Source organism: Globicephala melas, chromosome 14, assembly GCF_963455315.2.
Source record: "Globicephala melas chromosome 14, mGloMel1.2, whole genome shotgun sequence".
In the NCBI taxonomy this organism is placed as follows: domain Eukaryota; kingdom Metazoa; phylum Chordata; class Mammalia; order Artiodactyla; family Delphinidae; genus Globicephala; species Globicephala melas.
The window spans coordinates 40,457,208-40,476,925 of NC_083327.1; the positions used below are offsets into that span (position 1 = coordinate 40,457,208).

At 38.0% G+C, this 19,718-nt stretch overlaps 1 protein-coding gene across 2 annotated transcripts in view; it reads right to left on the reverse strand.

The window, feature by feature from the left end:
• Window positions 1–553: 553 nt before the first annotated feature.
• CDK19 (cyclin dependent kinase 19) overlaps window positions 554–19,718 on the reverse strand; it is a 179,655-nt gene continuing 160,490 nt past the window's right edge. For both annotated transcript variants that reach the window (XM_030882833.3, XM_030882834.3), the window contains 8 exons: window positions 18,898–19,029; window positions 14,787–14,930; window positions 14,549–14,618; window positions 10,305–10,377; window positions 9,813–9,910; window positions 8,969–9,047; window positions 8,089–8,355; window positions 554–4,880 (listed from right to left, as the gene is read on the reverse strand). In XM_030882833.3, the coding sequence (XP_030738693.2) occupies window positions 4,749–4,880; window positions 8,089–8,355; window positions 8,969–9,047; window positions 9,813–9,910; window positions 10,305–10,377; window positions 14,549–14,618; window positions 14,787–14,930; window positions 18,898–19,029 (995 nt within the window). In that variant the 3' untranslated portion in view covers window positions 554–4,748. The remainder of the gene's footprint in view (window positions 4,881–8,088; window positions 8,356–8,968; window positions 9,048–9,812; window positions 9,911–10,304; window positions 10,378–14,548; window positions 14,619–14,786; window positions 14,931–18,897; window positions 19,030–19,718) is intronic.

The following is a 19,718-nucleotide window of genomic DNA, read 5'->3' on the forward strand; positions in this document are numbered from 1 at the left end:
TTTTTTTTAATTAATTAATTAATTTTTGGCTGTGTTGGGTCTTCATTGCTGCACGTGGGCTTTCTCTAGTTGCGGCGAGCAGGGGCTACTCTTCATTGCGGTGTGTGGGCTTCTCATTGCTGTGGCTTCTCTTGTTGCGGAGCATGGGCTCTAGGCGCACGGGCTTCAGTAGTTGTGGCACACGGGCTTAGTTACTCCGCGGCATGTGGGATCTTCCTGGACCAGGGCTCGAACCCCTGTCCCCTGCATTGGCAGGCGGATTCTTAACCACTGCGCCACCAGGGAAGCCCCATTTTTTTTTTTAAAGGATATTTCCCCTAGAGATGTTTTAAAAAACTGTCATTTTGCTTCTGAGGTATTTGCAAGCCTTGCCTCTTTGGTTTTTTGATGTCATAAGCATCCTGAATAAAATAACATACTGTAGCTCACAGGGAGACTTTGCATCTCTGCAGGACAAGTGTAATCTGAAAAGCTTCGAGGCACACACATAAAAATTTAACATTAAAAGTTGTTGTAGCAAGAGTTTTTCCTATATTTAAAAAATTCACACTGAAACAAGTCAATTAAATTTTATTACAACCAAGAATATAAAATAAATGCAATGTAATTTATTTTTGTCTTAACAGTCATTTCAGGAAGGATGTCAGGACAACTCAAAAGCGGGAAACACTCGGCTCCAAAGCAGCAGCTCATCCTGCACCCCGCGGAGCAAGCCTCGCTGGAAGGCAGGGTGCAGGGGCGGGGGGCAGCTGGCTCTGAGTGCACACCTCGCAGCAGTGTGTGGAAAGCACACACAGTCATGTCTATAATCGTATAAAGAGGGACGCGTGCAGAAAATGACTGAAAAAAGAGACGACGACAGGTACACTTCACAAATAGGAATTATGGGAAATACAAACTAGGCAGTTTAGAGAGGATATACTACATAACATATATAAAAAGTAATTTAAATTGTTAAAAAGGACATCTTCAGTCCAGATTTTGTGTAATACTTTTAGTGTCTACACAGACAAATCTTTAAAAAAATTAAATAGTATTAATTTACTAAATATTTAAGAGATAACAGTGCATTAAGGATTTTTTTTTTCATATAATACATACATATCACTCCTTTGCAGTGATAGCACAGAAGAGTAAGTATGGCCTTAGGTACAACACATTTTAAAAAAATCCTAAAACAATGAACTTTGCTTTATGATATTTGTGACTATTCTTGAAGATTAAGGAAACCTAAACAGCTATGTTTTATATAAAATATTATTTATACTTGAATCCTTCAAGCCTCCTTTAGTCTAACTGCCATTTCACTGCCTTTCTCCATTCCCCAGAAAGATAACACCATAGAGGTTAGGATTCATAATTTTCATAGAATATTCCTTCATTGTATAGTTTCTGTTACATACAATTATTCAAAGCAGATTAAGCTGCAAGTCTTATTGTCCAACTATTTTTTCTTTTATCTTTAGCAGAGAAAACAGCATCCTTTTAGAGGCATACAACTAGCAGTTGCTTCACCAGGAATGAGGCAGTGAACACGTAAGCAAATGCCATCCCTTTCCATTCTTAAATGTAAATTGCGTTTACAAGAGCAAAGAGTAGTGCAGAAGTTCAAAGTTCTAAGTACTAAAGTTTTAAAACCACACAGATATAAAAATATACATGTCCTTGGTTTTTGTATGTTACTGCATGATCTACTTCATCATAAGGATTGTTTCAGCCTCATAGTATCAGTCCTGCCACCAGGCTACCTTACCCTTGACTCAGCTGTCCTGAAACCCTAGAATCCCTTTTCCCAACCACACAACTTACCAGAAAGAGCTAACTCGGAAACTGATTTGTACTGTGGAGCGCAGAAGACCTTCACTTTGCTTGCTTCCTTCCTTCCCATAACCTCCCCTGGTTTGGAAGTCCACCCTGCATTCTCAGGGGACACTGACGGTAATAAATTTTTAAAGAGGAATGGGGTCATTTGGGGACCAAAAAGGTAAATTTTAACCTCAAAAAGCCTCACAGGTCTCCTTCGAGGTCCCCCAGTTTTAGGGCCCATAAGTATGTTAAAGGCTTTGTTCCCCTTTACAAGGAAAAGGAAATTATGAACCAAAATTATTTCAAAGGGTAATGAGCACCAGTGGGCATCACCAACTCTCAGGCAAGAGCACAGGAGGAAAGGGCCAGTACCAGGGCAGTGACCAGAAACCCAGTCACACGTGTAATTGGCGTATCTGGCTAGATCCTGTGTGGAGAACACCGGGAGCAACTGAAAACATCCCCTCACGGTTTCTGTATCAGTTCTGCCACTAAAATTCACTACATACAAGGAAAGCAGGGTAGTCCCATGATCATACAAGCGCATATCACAAGGATTTATATCAAAGTTGCTTATAAAGTATTAAGGGGCATGATATTTTGGTTCATGCACATATTTGGGTTCGTCTTTTACTAAATGTAAGCTCTCCTTGAGGGCAGGAACAGAGCTTCTATTTTCACTGTAATTTCCTACAAACACTTAGTTGTGTTCTGCCTACAAGGGCCACCCAACTATTGTTGAAAGGCTGCTGTGAACATTTCAAATATATATTAATGCCTGTGGTGATATTAATTGCTGGCTTTCTTGAAGGCAGACAAACATAGAAACCTCTCCATGACACTTGTTTATTACAGAGCAAAATTTGGAATAATAACTCTCTCTAAGTGGGTTTAGAAGTAAACGAATAGACCTTCATGTTCTAAGATGGTTTCATTTATGAGCCTGTCATCCCAGGAAAGCGTCCTGTCATGGAATCAATCATAACCTCTTCAAGGACAGAAAGTAGGTCTTGCCCTTTGTGTCTCACCCCCCAGCATAATGCTGGGCACGAGGTAAGGGTGCAGTGAGCATCTGATGACAGTGAGGCTTCAGGTCACAGGACAGAACTTTACTTGGGTAGCTACGTTATGCAGAGGGCTACTAATTTCTCATTTGCAAAAATGGAAGGGGTAAATTACTATGGAGACAATCAGAAATTCCTTCCAGTGGAGCATGTCAACAGTTTCATCTTCAGTGTTGATGAGTGTCACTGTATAGTCTTTGTTATTAATAAGCATTATTATGCTGAGATCAGTAAGGTCCTTGCTGGCTACAGGATCACATCAATAGTGCAAAATGTATACTGGCTTCTGTCTAAAACTTATTTTACTTGTATATGGACCCAGAGTATCATAACCAGGTAGATAAGTTCACAAAGAAGAGTTAAAAAATGCATATAACTTGCATATACAATAATCAGCTATTTCTTCTAGCTCAAGAAAACATTAAAACGAGGCTGGTGCTGCTAGTAGCATTTAGAAGAACACAAGTTTCTTGCCCCTTACATTACAACGGGAGCTCTAAGTCTTTACATTTCCTTGTGACTCTGCTGAGCGTCCTTACGTTGGCTAAGAAAGAGCTCAGTCTCTAAGTCATAGATCATAGAAATGCAAATAGCACTTATCTAATAGGTCGTATACTATCTGCCCATAGTTTAGGCACAATTATTAAGTTTTCTCCTAGGGGCAAAAGAAAGCATTCAGTGCAATGAAAAGATTCTTGATAGAATTAAGTTTCAGTAATAACAGCAAAATTATGCATACATAATACATACTTTAAACATGAACAAAACCTAAATTTTTAACATGCTTTAAAAATAGTCACTCTATGTCTAATGCAAATACGAATGGAGAACACTGCTCTTTATTTTAAAAGCAGATTAATTTGCAGGCTTCTATTTGAGTACCCTTGATTATGTAAGAAAGTTACTCAAACTGACCCAGATGTGAAGAAACCAACAGTTCTTTAGAGAAGCCAACTTTATGTACAATACACACTAAAAGCTTTTCCTTCCCTTTGATCAACATTACTCCTTAAAGAAATCCTAGTGCAGTTAATATTCTCTTCAGTTTTCTGGTGTGGGTCACCAGAGGACTGTGTTTCATCAAAGCTCTTGAAACCCTTTTTAAAGTAGACGTAAGCTACATGAAGGTTAAAATTATAATTCTTAATTACTGGATACTATTCAGAATAAGATGATTCTGGGAACTAAGTTCCATATGAATGGTTATATAAAAATTACCACGTACTTTAGTTCTTCATAGCATAAAGCATAGTAACTGCAAAGATCTAGGCTGTTTTTGGTTGCAGGTTCCCTCTGTACCACCATTTGTCTTTTTATTAGACCTTCCCTGAAACTAGAGAAATAAAAACGTAATAGTAAAGTACTGTGGGACAGTAACAGTTCCCATTTAAGACTTCCATGAGCAAAAGAGTTATATTCTGTGAAAACAACATAGTGCTTTAAAAGGTGCATATTTACCTGTGTTGCTAGATCAGTTCATGAAGTACAAAACTATACACCACTGGAATCCTGTTTCTAAAACATTAAAATCCTAGTAAAAGAGCTTTGAAAAGATAAATCATAGAGATTGCTACAGCATGAGAAAGGTGCACCAGGAAATCCTCCCCCAAAATGCTGAAGGTTACAGAAGTTAAGTGCTGGGATTAGATCAGACGCTTTATCAGAGAAGTCACAATGGAACACATGCAGGGAAAGGGTGCTGGGGAAACCACAAAAATCTTCTTTAAGTCAATAAAGACATCAGTCAGTCCTGCAAAATGCTCAGTAAATAGTTTTCCTCCTAAGTGGATGAGTTTTAAACAGCATCAGAGTTTGCATTTTTGGTTCTCTTCAATGCAGACGTCATATTGCTGGAGTCTGTGCTCTGGCTGTAGCGGGTCAGTAGCGGTGGGCCTGGTGAGATGGGTGGTACTGTGCGCTCTGCTGAGATGAGGAGGAATAGCCTAGTGAGCTCTGCGACTGAGAGGATCCCTGAACACTGCTTTGGTAATTCAGGCGCGAACTGGAGTGCTAGGAGAAGGAAACAGGAAAAGGGAGTGACTGATGGAGGAAGGGAACAGCTCAAGATGCTAATCACAACAGGACGGAGAGATGAGCCATTCTCATCAGAGGCTCCCGGTTCTGACCCATCGTAGCGACAGTTAATTTAGTTTGTTATTACATTTTGCTGACTTGACATCACAGCCTGCCACCACTGTTCTGGCATGCACGAAAGTTGGCTGGATTTCTTTGGGAGATAAGCTACACTGGCAACGAAAGGTAGAGGAGAAACTTAGGCTAATTCTGATTAGTTTCTCTTTGCATAACTGAGATTTGCAAACAGGAATAATCAGTTTGGCATATTGAATCGGTGGTGTTCATAATGTATACTGATGTGCTGTTAGTTTTCTCATTATAAATAACAAAGTTGTTGTGATTAAGAAAAGAGTTTTCAGAGGGAGAGGCTAGAGTGGCTTCAGCAGCTTCACCTACATGACAGAGCCAGGCAAGGCTGGGTAGGGGTGGCAGCAATAAGTGCTTTTTATAAACTTCAGGTGACATTTATTTTTTTTAAATTAATTATTTATTTATTTGGCTGCACAGGGTCTTAGTTGCGGCACCCGGGATCTTTAGTTGTGGCATGAGGGATCTAGTTCCCTGACCAGGGATCGAACCCAGGCCCCCTGCATTGGGAGCGTGGAGTCTTAGCCACTGGACCACCAGAGAAGTCCTTCAGGTAACATTTAGAATTTTAAAAAATTTCATATGTGAAAATTCTCTCAAGAGAAGGCTGAGACAAATGTATTTCAGTTCAATGTATTTTTATTACCTTAAGTGAAACATTCATCTTCATAGTACCAAGGGCAAATATGAAAAAAATATGTAAAAGAAAAATTCACCTATAGAATAAGAACAGGGTGCCTGGTTAAATATAAGCATAGCTGGAACCAGTGTCTTTGGCTATGCCCAGAAGGCTGGTTCTTCCTGTGAGCGAAGTGGGAAAGATCATATGTAATAAAGCTATTACTTGGAGTTAAAAATGTAAATGACCTTGAGGTGGCACTGGCGGTTTGCGGAAGGACAAATAAGCAAGCGTGCCCCACTCAGCGCACAAGAAGCAGCCAAGCTGGACTTGCAACATCGGGTCCAAGACAACAGAGCAATAAGATAGTCTTGGTTAAAAATAATCCCGCTTAACTCCTTCCTGTGTTACACAACTCTGACGAGTTGTGTTGTTGTAAGAAGCCTTTCCAGATTCTAACTATGTTTTATTGTCAGTTTATTATGGGAAAAAAAAATGTCCTTTCCATTCACAAGGCCTACAGTTGCTGAGCTGGCTACAACTGCTTTCACTTTAGCTGATTAGACTCAGCATAGTAGCTCCTCCGTACTGGATAAAGAACAAATGGGTCGATAATATGAGAGCTGCAGACAGGTGCAATGGGACTCCCTCACCCCTCATGCTAGTCTTTCCAACTAACTAGCTGAGAAAGCTACCCATTTCACAGATATGCTGTTTTATTTTTAAGTAGACAGCTCAGTATGGACAAAGAAAAGCATTTGAAGAACTCCTGGATTTGAAAGGAATAAATACAATAGCTAAGTAATCTGTCCATGATCGACTATAATCAGGTTAATATAACACAATCAGAGACACAAAGATGAGCCAGTATATAGTAAAGGTTTGTTGCTCATATAATAAGAATAAACTAATGTTAGGGGGAAAACTGACTTTATAGTAAAATTCAAATATGTTCATGACTACTACCCAAATAGCAAGCTGTTTTTAGCAGATCAAACTGATGCCTTGATTACTTTAATTGGAACCAATGGAAGTGCTATTATATACTCCTCTGCTTGCAGGGAATCTTCCAAGATAAGTTCTCAAAGTAGTTGTGCTGAGATATTCAGAATGTAAAGCCAGTTAGACAGCTATTTATTATGTCTTTCTTGTTAATGTTTCTCTTGTTTCCAGTTCCTAATCAGTGAGTTTATGTCTTCCTTGCCCACGGTTTTGTTTTCTGTTATCTATCTCCTGTGTGCTTCTTCTCCACCAGTTCCCTGAGGGACTGTGGTTCTAAACCTTTTTTTTTTAAACCTTTAAATTCCTTTCCCTTCTTAGATCTTTTCTTACCTTGTTACTACCTTGAAAACTTTTTTTTCTCCCAAGAATCCCTACAGTTTTCACCAGTATTTTTACCTCTCTCTCCAAATACCAATCCTTAGACTTTTTTCCTTTAATTTCCTGAATTGGTAATACCTTTAATTTCCTGAATTGGTAATATAATTGTAGTTTTCTTTTAAATCTTAATAACAAAATGTATTTTCTAGCCTCAAAATTATTTCTAGTGAGATTTAACAGTTATTCCTGAGAAGTCTCAATCTTAGTCCCTTTCTCTTCTATGTTTATGTGGCTACTTACTGATTATTTCCTCCCAGTGATGGCAGATCCTTCTGAAGTATGCTGCTTACTTTTTTCAAAATAAGCCGCCATTCCTCTCCCTTTTCAATTGCTTATCTATCTAGGTATCTTTTTCTGACTCAAACCTGATAGGCAGCTGTAAGGGTAAAATGAGACATTTTCTTTGAGGAGGAGCTGCCTGCCTCACCTTCCCTCCTCAGGGTTTTAGGATAATCAAATCAAGAAACAAAATATCTTGCAATTACATGAAATGACAAAAATCTTCATTTTCATATAACGCCCTAGAAACAGGATTGTACAGTTTGTATAGTCAAACTTTAGAGTTAAGTACCACTTAATTCTAAAAGGATCTACTATAAGTCTACTTCCCATTTTATAAAATGTATTGTTAAAAAAGAGACGACAGGCTCAAAATGGAGTCACTTGTGCTAAGCCCACATCACCAAACTGAGACAGTGCCTAACCTAACTGCAGTTTCAGCCCCTCCCAGGAATGTACTCCTCCCCAGTCAGTCTGGAATCTCCTAGTCAGCATTAGAGAAGTAATCTACTTGGTAGACTCCTGTAGTCCCCAAAGGAAGGTTCCCCGGGCCTGAAACAATCATCTCTCTGTTAGTGTCCTTGTCCCACCTCCTTCTGCCGATAAACGTCTTCCATTTTGTACAGCTCTTCAGAGCTTCTCTGTATTTGCTAGGGGAGATGCTACCTGACACATGAATCACTGAATATAGCCAATAAGACCTTTAAAATTTACTCAGTTGCATTTAGTTTTTTAACAGTATATGAAAATTAAAAAGTACAAAATTCAGGGGAGTACCTGATAATCTGACGGCATTACAGGCCCGCCTGAGTTTGTGCCTGAAGGCCCTAGCCGCGGTTTCTTGTTTGGAGGCACCTGATTAAGGCCGGAGTCCTGACTGTGCTGCAGCCCTGCTCCGGCGGCCCCGGGCCCCGCCCCGGCCCCTCCTGCAGTCCCGTTGGCCTGGGTGCTGTTCTGCTGCTGCGGGGCTGCCTGTGGAGGGGCTGCTGCCTGCTGCGGCGGGGCTGCGGGCTGCGGATGTTGGTTCTGCTGCTGTTGCTGATTCTTGTAGAGAGGGAAAAAAAGCAAGCTTGCTGTGGAACTAAATTACATCTTCCATGACACGATATGCACATGAGACTGCTGACCAACCTGGGGAGGGACCTCTGTGGGACACCAAAGTGACTGGAATGACCAGAGAATGGAGCAGCCAGGGAATACAGCAGCTCCAGAAGTCAAAGTACTGAGCCCCGAACAGGACCCGTTCTCTGAAGTTCATTTAGATTTGCACAGTAACCCTCCAAGTCAGTCACAGACATCCCACTGAAGAGCACAGGCACACAGGAAATAGCAACTCATTAAAACAGCTATAATAGTCTTTTCAATCAATTTGGAAAAGTAGGGCTGTGTGGGGAGGAGTCAACTGCAATCAAAGAATAGAGCGATGCTTTAAAAGCAGCCTGCATAAAGTGACAGCAATGACATGAACAAACAGAAAGCAAGAATTAAGAATCAGGGAATAAAACAGGCAATAGAACGAATCAGGAAGTTCATTTATCTGTGAACGCATATTTCAAATCGCAAAGTACATCTACAATAAAGTAAGTACATAATTAAATAAAAGGCAGTTAAATATATGGGAATTATTAAATTATCCATTCCTAAGTGCAGTATATACCTTGTCACCTTTCTCTTCAGGTTCATCTTCATTAAGGAATTCTCGTTTGGGGTATGGAATCTGGCAGCCAGCAAACACACTAAAAACCATGAAAAGGAAAAAAAAAGAATTCATGTCATGACGTAAAACCTACAATATCACTGACCTTGTTCATTTAAAATTCCACTATTTTTTCTTTAAAAAAATTCCCATTTTTTTTCCTACTCTTCATCTGTGGCTGGTTATGCCTCTCCACACAATTTAAGCAATAAGAAAAGAACAATTTGTCATCTAAGTTTTACATGAATTGCCACTTTCAATAACAAATCTTAACTGTGGTTATAGCTAGTTGACATATATGACATAGAAATTTCTCCACACAAACTTCATCAGCACTAAGAACAACTGAATGTGTGTTTGCTTCAACAGTGAAAATAATTTTCTCAAGAAAAGCTGCACCTCTAATAAATCCAAGCACAATTTATATATGTGGGTGTAACAAGGATGGGGAAGTGGAGGAGTCTGGTTGTACAGTAGACACACAGAATTTTAAAATCTCAGTTCCCTACTGATTTGGTGTGAACTGTTCTGGCTGACCGATCTATAAAAGTCTCCTCTGTTCTCAGCTTTAGTTTTCATCTGTAAAACGGATTAATGGTCATTCCTAAAATACTTGTTTTCATTCACACCTCTCTACAGCTTTGCCTGTTTCAAAATACAGGACCTCCCTCTTGACTAGTTTTTCTCTGCAGCAGTATTAACAAAGAAAGTAAAATACTTCAGTAACAAGTGCTTCTCTTGCTTTCAGCCACCATCCAATGTCCTCAGCCTGGAGCTAAGCACACAGAAAAGGAAGGATACATACTCTAATGTCGGCAAGGGGTCCTCCTGAAAATAGGGATCCTGCAGAGCCTGCTCTGAGGTAATTCTCTTGGTTGGATCCATAGTAAGGAGTTTCTGAAGCTTGAATAACACATAAGAAATTGACAGCACATGAAAAGTTTGTTTCCAAGTCAATGTTTTGACTTTTGTGTTGATGTCTAATAGAATATCAAATGCCATTTTGTATAGCTCACCACAATATTAATACACTAGACACATTTATGTGAGACTAGCAGAAATCATTAGCATTAGAGCCCTTTTAGAATTTAAATTTTTTTCTGCTGATAAACCACTGGACAAGGCTAAAAGTCAAGGGTGACATCTCAAAAGAGAAAGATTTAATTTTGCCCCAGCATCCACCAATTTCCTTTCTTTCTAAAGAGGAGGAAGAGCTGGGACAATTCCGTGGTAAGCAGGGTGGGGTGAGGGCTGTGCTAAAGGATCCAAGTTCCCAGTCTGGGAGAGATGCACCTACCAAGAGGAACACTTTGCTGTCAGGCTTGACCTTGTGTTTCTCCATGTACTTTATGAGGCTACTGTTGGCGTACCTGTAGACATGAGAATCACACACTATTAAGAACACTCACACAATTTACAATTTTTAATGGAAAGTTCCAAGATTGGTTTTCCTATATGGTATGTGTTAAGTTAAGCCATTGTTTTTTCTAATTAAAAAGGAACACATAACCAAATGTTGGTAAATGTGTGAAGAAATAAGAATTGTTACACACAGCATGTAGGAGTTTATATTGTTACAGTTACTTTGTAAGATAATGACTCATGAACTATAAGAGTTGAAAATGTGAGTATCCTGTGACCCAGCAATTCCTTTCCTAGGTACATACTCTATATCAGGATATCAACCCCTCAGGCTGAAGGGTGAGTAAATGGGTATTATTCATTTTATTATCCTAAATAGACTACATATTTTCATCATATATATTGTTTCCTATATATGAAATACTTCAAATTAAAAAGGTCAAAAAATAGGTGATCTATGTTCATGGTAGAAAATTTAGAGAATATAGAAAAGCATAAAGAAAAAAATTGAAATCACTCATAATCAACCTAGCAGCAATAAAAAAACACTGTCATCAAGATTTTGATAATTTTCTTTTGTCCTTTTTCATGCATATATATGATACAAACACAGGCATTTTTGTCTTTATAAAATTAGAATCATACTATATAAATTGTGCTAACTTTTTTCACTTAATATTGTTTCATAAACATTTTTCCTTGCCAAATGCTCTTTAAACTTATTATTTGTACTGAATGTATATTTTCTACTGTTACTAACGATGTTTGTTTCACAACAGTTGTAAAATGCAGGTTCTTGAAGGTCAATCTAGTACACATGTAGGGAGACAATACTGCATGGCAGGTGAGAATCAGAGACCCCTACCAGACCCTGGCACAATCATTTACCAATTGTGTGATCTTGGGCAGTTAGTTAACCTCTAGGAAAGCCTTAGGTGCCTCATCTTAGCTATGTGTGGCTGCTTTGACTGCCTTCTCAGGATAAATTCTTAGAATTATTAGGTCAAAGGGTATGTACATTTCAAAGTCTTCTTGCTACACAAACCTGGCCCTCAGACCAGAAGCATGGGCACCAGAGAGCCTGCAGTAGGAATGCATGTACTCAGGCCCTATCCCAGATTCTGAATCACAATCCGCATTTTTAACAAGGTCTCCATGTGATTTGTAGGTACATTAAAGTTTGAGAAGCATTCATTCTCTCACCAGTAGCATATAAGTAAGCGTGCCCATTTATTATATTACCCTTGCCAACACTAGGTATTTTTATTTTAAAAAATCTTTGCCATGTATATTAATTTAACAATTATTTTCCTCCAATACCAGGAACATTTTTATTGGCAAGGTAGCCATTAAGTTTGGTAATGGAAAGAAACTTTAAAGTTTATGTAGAAATGGAGTCTGTCAACATGGCTTTAGTCTTTATGTTGAATCAACTGATTTCTTGGGTTAACTCCAGATTCTAGGTTATTTGTTTCTATCATAATATAAAAAGTCTTGAAGTTGAGAAATCCTATTGCTCAATTCCCATTGTGGTTTCTTATTTTTCCTAGTATTAAAGCTAAGATAAATTCTTTGTCATTTTCTGAATTATCCTCTTCCAGATTTGCTACAGTTTAAGAGCTGAACAGTTTTCAAAGTGACTCAAACTTTTTATACACATTATAAAGCATTTTATCAGACCATGTTTATTCAAACATTCAATTTTTAAAGTCAACTTACTTATTTCCTTTTAATTCTATTTTCACCTTGCCTTCTAATGAGCTAATGAGAGCTGACAGCTGACATTGGAAAGATTACAGCAACTTCTGTTATTATCCTTCACAATTCACTTTAAGGGTAATTTTTTTGGTTCTTTTTATCTAATATAAACAAGTTATTATTCGTTTACTTTTTATGTCATCTGATATAACATTTTCTGGAATTTTTTTCTTTATTATACTTTGACATGTATGTATTGTATTAGATTTAGCTAATTTTTAATAAATTCCTTCTTGTCTTATGCATCAGTAGCCTGATTTTATGTGGATAAAATTGTCTGCTTAGGAAGTATGGCTCTTATCTCTGAACTTTTCCTATTACCTTTCTAACTGAATTTCAGTTATCTTTTAAAATTTCTCTCCTTTTATCTCTGGTTATTGTAAATACTATCATTTTATGTAAAATTCTTCCTCTGGCCTTTAAATACTAAGATAAAATGTTAAGTGCCTTCATTAATTTTCTCTATCTTTTATATTACTAGCGTATCTTCAATTACTTGAACCACTTTCTCTTCTTTTTTTTTTTTTTTGAGGTACGCGGGCCTCTCACTGTTGTGGCCTCTCCCGTTGCGGAGCACAGGCTCCGGACGCCCAGGCCCAGCCGCTCCGTGGCATGTGGGATCTTCCCGGACCGGGGCAGGAACCCGTGTCCCCTGCATCGGCAGGCGGACTCTCAACCACTGTGCCACCAGGGAAGCCTGAACCACTTTCATTTAATACCCATTTGACAAGTAACTAATGAGACTGCACTATGTACCAGGCCCTGGGGATACCTATAATGGTGTATAAAATAGGCACCATCCATATTCTAGAGGGAAAGATGGTAACTGTTCAAAAGCCAACTGCAGAGCAAAGTGATCAGTGCCAAGAGAAGCAGCACAGGATATGCTATGGGAGTACAGAGGGGAAGCACCTAACTCAGACTAGCAGGTCAAGGGGAAATCTCGTCAGGATAGAAAGGATAAATAAAGGAGTTAATCGGATGAAATAGGTGGGAGGAAAGTATATCCCAGACTGAAGGAACAGCATGTGTAAAAATCCAGAGGTCAAAGGAAACTTAGGGGTTTTGAGGCTCTTAAAGAAATTCATGATGTCTAGGCTATAGAGTACAAAGTGGACAGAGGTTTAGGAGATGAACTTGGTGATGTAGAAGCCAAGGCTCTGTAAGCTCTATTAAGAAATTGAGAGCAATGGTGAATTAAGAGCAACTTGAAGACTGACATGATCAAATGTGCTTCTGGCAATGACTGCAGTACAGACAGTGAGGTGGAGTGAAGACTGAAGGTAGAAATCACTTAGGAGGCCGCTGCAGGATTCCAGGCGAGAGACAGTGGTGGTCTGGCCTACAACAGTGGAACGGTAGATGGAGAGAAATATAAAGATCCAAAGGATATTTAGAACAAAGAATTTACTGGATTTGCTAATTGTTTAGACACTGGGGGGTAAAATGGAAGACAGTGAGATAGAAGAAGGATCAGGGATTTGGCTTGAACAATCAGATGCATCATGGAGCTATTTCCTAAGATAAGAAATATAGTGGGAGGAGAGGTTTAGGAGGACAGATGATGAGTTCAGTTTTGGACATGTATTTTGAAGTGTTTATGGGACATTCAAGTTGGGATTCCATAAGGCAATTAGATAAATGGGTCTGAAACTTGGGAAAGAGATCTGAGTAGGATGTATAAACTGGGAGCTATCAGCATAACTGATGGTACATTGTGGCCATCAAAATCACGGAGACTGCCTGGGGAAATGTCTAGAGTGAGAAGAGAGCCCAATTCAGACCCTTGAGCAATGTCAGTGCTCTCTTTAAGGGATGAAAAGAGGCAAGGACCCTACCAAGGACTGTGTAAAAGAGAGGCCCAAAATGATTAGTGCCATTCCCTGCTTCTCTTTATGATGTCTGCTTTTGTTCCTACAAGCCATCCAGTCCTGAAATTTTTCTGTTAAGTTGCCCAAGAGAGAACCTCTTCCATCTTTTCCTCTAGGTGTGCACATTTGTAACAAACTTCTCTCACTTCTACTCAGCATACATGTCCCCACCAGTTTGTTTTACTCAAATCCCAGGCCATGTGTTCTTCCTCCTGCCACCCTTCCTGGTTGCCTAGCCCAGCATTTCAGTCACCAGTCATTAGTTAGATAAAGACAAAATCATAGTTGTGGCCTTGAACTGAGCCTTTATCAAGCTAAAACAGAAGAGACATTTAAACTATCCACTGACCCTTAAATTCTTAAAAGTTTTTAAATACTACAGCCTAAGCCTGGCATATATGTTAACAACATCTGGAATATCTTCTTTAAATCATAAACATAATTAATACACTAAAATCTAAGTTTCTGGTTGAAATAATATCTTTTTAAAAAAGGATTAATTTAAATATTCCCATTGAATATTACTTATATGTAATATGGAATTACTTACGTTGTTCTTCTAAAGTCTTTTTGAAGTGTGGGGTATTCTGGCATCTTTCTAATATCTTCCCAGTCTTTATCTTACAAAAAATATTGAATATTGTTATAGGAAATAGTGTTACTTATCAAAAATCTAGTTATTTTAGCTTAAAAATATATATTAAAACTAAATATACATTAAAATATGCTTTTCAAAAAGCATGTTTTTGAAATATGACTCATTATTTTGAAATAAATAAATAAATTACCTGCAGGAAACCCCATGACACTAAATATCCGATCTAGTTGATCATGATGAAAAGGATTGCTTGTTTTTATATCTTCCTGACGACAGTGAAAAATAGGTTCTGAAGTCAACAATTCAGCAAATATGCAACCTATTGCCCATATGTCTATAAAGGAAGAAGAACAAGTTTTTGCACACATTTCTTATATTTCTTTGGTTATAATTTCTGGGTATAATCACAACCTACATATAAAAATACTTTTGGGGGTAGGGGGATGGACGAAATAGGTAAAAGGGATTAAGAGGTACAAACTTCCAGCTATAAAAAAGTCAGAGGGATGTAATGTACACATAGGGAATACAGTCGATGATACTGTAACAACTTTGTATGGTGACAGATGGTAACTGGACTTATTGTGATTATTTTATAATGTATAAAAATATCAAATCACTATGTTGTACATGTTAAACTAATATAACATTGTATATCAAGTATAACTTTTATAAAGTAAAGTATCCCCAAAATAAAAAAAATTTTTTTAAACTTTTCAGTGAAGCAATACACAAAATACAGTAAGTATATTAAGAAAACATATATATCACATGAAATAGCTGTATCATCACATAACATACTGAAAGCCAAATAAAATACATTTTCTTGTAAATTTCCTGATCAAGATAAGCTTGGGAAACTCAATTTAGCAAGCAATGCATTTACATTTAGGCAAAAGCCTTTCAAACCACTATTAATAATTTAATCGCCAAAGGAGTCAACTGATAACCTACTACAAGGCATAATACTCAAGATCTGACAGACTGAAATAATATCATCATCAGGTGCGGTGATACATTTCTTTAAAGCAATCAAATGCATAATGACAGAGCAGAATTTCTGAGCTGTCAGTCTAGACAGACAGTACAGATCGCACAAGATGATTTGGAAAAACTCAACTTTTGTCTGAAAGACACCAGCTTCAGTTTTTTCAACAAACAGTGAGCTCTAGAAGCTGATAAATACAAGTATATATAGACACTGTACGACACCAGTAGAGGTAGATGTGATCCGAACATATTCACTTAGATGGTGCCCCAACTCTCCAATGTGCCAAGATAAAATTAGGCATCTTTCAAAGTTTTATTAACTATTTCAAATAACCAGTTATGGATTATTCTATTTGGATTTTATACATTGAAAGACTATAATAGTTTTAATTTAGATTCTAAGAGTATAATGTTATATTCACAATGTTTTGCCAAATGTACATGTGAATTTTTGTAAGATGTATGTTCATACTCACCCACTTAAATAAATGCTGTTTAATAAGTATTTTAAGTATTTTATTTATTTTTTTAAATAAATGCTGTTTAATAAGTACTTTTTTTAAAAAACAACACACAGGACTTCCCTGGTGGCACGGTGGTTAAGAATCCACTTGCCACTGCAGGGGACACGGGTTCGATCCCTGGTCCGGGAAGATCCCACATGCCGCGAAGCAACTAAGCCCATGCACCACAACTACTGAGCCTGCGCTCTGGAGCCCGTGAGCCACAACTACGGAGCCCACGTGCCATAACTACTGACACTCGTGCGCCTAGAGCCCGTGCTCCGCAACAAGACAATCCACCACAATGAGAAGTCCTCGCACCACAACGAAGAGTAGCCCCTGCTCGCCACAACTAGAGAAAGCCCACGAGCAGCAATAAAGACCCAATGCAGCCATAAATAAATAATTAATTAATTAAAAAAAAAGAATGAGTGAATGTGTGTGTATTTATTACATCTGCTATGAATACACTTCAAGCCTAAAGATAACTAATGTGGGGATTACTCTTTTTCTATGTCTTAGCTTTTTTCTTAACTGCTATCCAGAATAAGTAATTGGGACTTGACTAAAATTAGAAATTAGCAATTATGTTTTTATCTTTAATTTGTAAATCTTATTTTTACTGAGCAAGTAAGTCGCAAGCTGGTTAAAATTCAATTTCAGTTCTCTTTACCCTGAGGAAATAAGAAATACAGTTGGTTTCCAATTCATACCCAATTACCTTTATTTCCAAAAAAACACATCTATTTTTTATTCCAACAGTAGAGCAGTTAATCAGAAAATATTCATAAAACTATGCTTCTGAAAGTGTGGGGACCACATACAACAGAATCACCAGTGGCACCTGTTAAACAGAGGCCTCACTACCATGGGTTTGCTAAGAATCTCAGAGTGAGACAGATTTTGGTGGGGCATCATTTAGTTGGTTTTTGGCTGAACCTGCCTTTTCTTCCTGGAAATCTCCCTTCTAGACATAGACTGCATAGTGCTTGGTAAGAGCCCAATGCACATGGGTGTCTGCTGTTGTCACATCCTGTACTCCCACCCTATGCCCTGGGTTATCTCATCATCAGTCCTGTTCTAAGGCACCCCCTGTTGCTTCCAACTGACACTCCCCTTCTCTCTGGCTTACATTTGGTTTCTTCCTATCCTCTGGTACCTTCTGAGATTGTCTAGATTTTACTGTTCTCAATAGAGAGACCTAATAACAGAAAAAGCAAACATAATTCTAAATGTCTCAAAAATATAGCCCCTCAGTAAAAGTCATTCATTGGAATGTAAATAGAGTCAGGGTCTGATTTTCACTCCTCATTCTAAGGACCGCTCCATCCCTTCCATTTGCTTTTTGTAGTTCTCCTTTATTCGAAGACAGCTGCCACTGTCCTTGGCAGACAGAGTGGCAGCCTCTGGTAAGGGGCCTTATTACTATAAGCTCAACTGCCAGGGGACAGGTCTAAGGTCAGTCTCACACTCCTCTACTATCAAACACAAACTGGTTTTCCTCACAGTGCTGTGGCTACTCATAGCCTTTTTCACTAATTTAACAAAATCCTTTAGCAGTATTTACGAAGAATTATAATATTCCGCACTGTGCTAGTGTCTCAATCCCTAGACAAAGAAAGTATAAATGTGTTCTGGGTATCTGAGTTTTGCAGAAATCAGACCTCCTGACGAATGAGGACATTACTATATTTTTGTTTCCCTTTTTACCCATGAATAGGTTAATTATGAGTCTAATCTTTTCAAACGTGAGAACTTCATTTATAGTTCTTTGGCTGCCAGCAGGTTTTTCATAAGCTTAATAGAAAAAGGATTGAGCTGACTTGTCTATTTTTAATAATTTTACAGCTTAAGTGCCTTTATCAAATAGAACTCAACAAAAGCGGCTAAATGTAGTCAAAACAGATATTAGTCTAATACAAGTAAACAGAAAATTCAAGAAAAGGAAAATTTAAAGAAACACACTTAGAGCAAATTTAAGTACCTTACAGAACTAGCCCTTCACATTAACAGTACTATTTACTCCCTCCCTCCCCTCTCTTTTTACCTCCTTTAAAGCAATATCTAGGTCTGAGGACAGCTCTCTCTTCCTGACTCCCTCAATTAGCAGCTGGGACCTCTGAGGACACTGTAATGACAGGTAGCAAAATCTCTGATGCCTCTGTTCTGAAGGAGACTTAAAATTTTACAGAGTATGTTTATAACAGGTTTTCTTACTCAGTTTTTTCACTTGGTGAGATGGCAAGATGCTGAGCACAGCTAATCTACCCAGGCTCTATTTCCTACCTTAATGGAGAAACTGCCATTCTGAAAACTGTAATGGCAAGAGAGAAAGATTAGTCATATTGTTTCTTGCTTAGGAAAGGACTGACTGACTAACTTTTCCCCAAATAGAAGGGGCTCTCTCCAATAACTACACTACTCCCGTTTTTCTGTTTTTTTCTTTTTGTGAAGAAAACAAGTCTAAACCTCTCTCCAGTTCTTCTGATTGATAGTAAGTAAAAAATAACATTTGCATGTTATTGTTTCTATAGCAACTCAACAAGATCAGATACTTCTATCCTCTGAAAGAAAATTTCTTTTTTTAAAGGAATCATATTCTCCTATACAGTTAAAAATCCAAATCTACCAGATTACAAAATCTGGGAATATAAACAACAGGACTTTTACAAAGAAATTTAAAGTGGTTTTTACAAAGCAGCTTTATTATTATACCATTTAGTATTTATGATAATGCAATATCATATGATAATGATATGATAATGTAATACTTACCAACTATAAGTAAATCATTTTAGACTAACTTACCAATGGCCTTTGTATAATGCCTTGCACCAAGCAAAAGTTCTGGAGCCCGATACCAAAAAGTCACAACTACTGGATCCAAATCTGCTAGTGGCTTTAGAGGAGAATTGAATAATCTGGCAAAACCCATGTCAGCTAAAAAATAAAATAATAAGAAATCAGGTTGGCATGCTCTTATAACCATGCAAGGTTGATGACAATAGCCACTAACCTTATAAAGCAATCCTTTTTCCTCTCTTTTCAACCAGTGGTCTGTACCAGGCACCAAATCTCCCCTTCTGAGGTAGATACTACTATTGTGCCTATTTTACTGATGAAGAAACTGAGGCTTAGAGATATTCTGACTTGTCCAAGGTCATAGAACTAGTAACTACAGAGTCAGAATTAGAATCCAGGTCTGACTTCAGATTCCTGGCTTTCAGAGACAGAATGATATTCTTAAATATTTTAAAAATAGAAAATAGTCTAAAAGTTTCCATGATTGATTATGACTTCTGTATGCCTATATATCAAAAAAACCTGACTATATCTTAGTTCAGTGTGTGCTAGAGTTGGCTGGCTCTCATGGACCCAGCAGAGCCAATTCATACACATCTTTTGAACTCTGTTCAGTAACGTCATGTTTGTGGCTTGAAATTGGCTATGGTGGGAGTATTTACATCATGGAAAACAGCAAATGCTACAAATTGGGGTTTTTCCCCCCAGAGAGCCAGTTGTTGTACAGTTATCAGCACATCACATACATGGTTCCAAGAACATAGAACACATAAGAGAGAATGTTATAATTCAGCATTTAACAAAGGTCTATACCAAAGATAACTAAA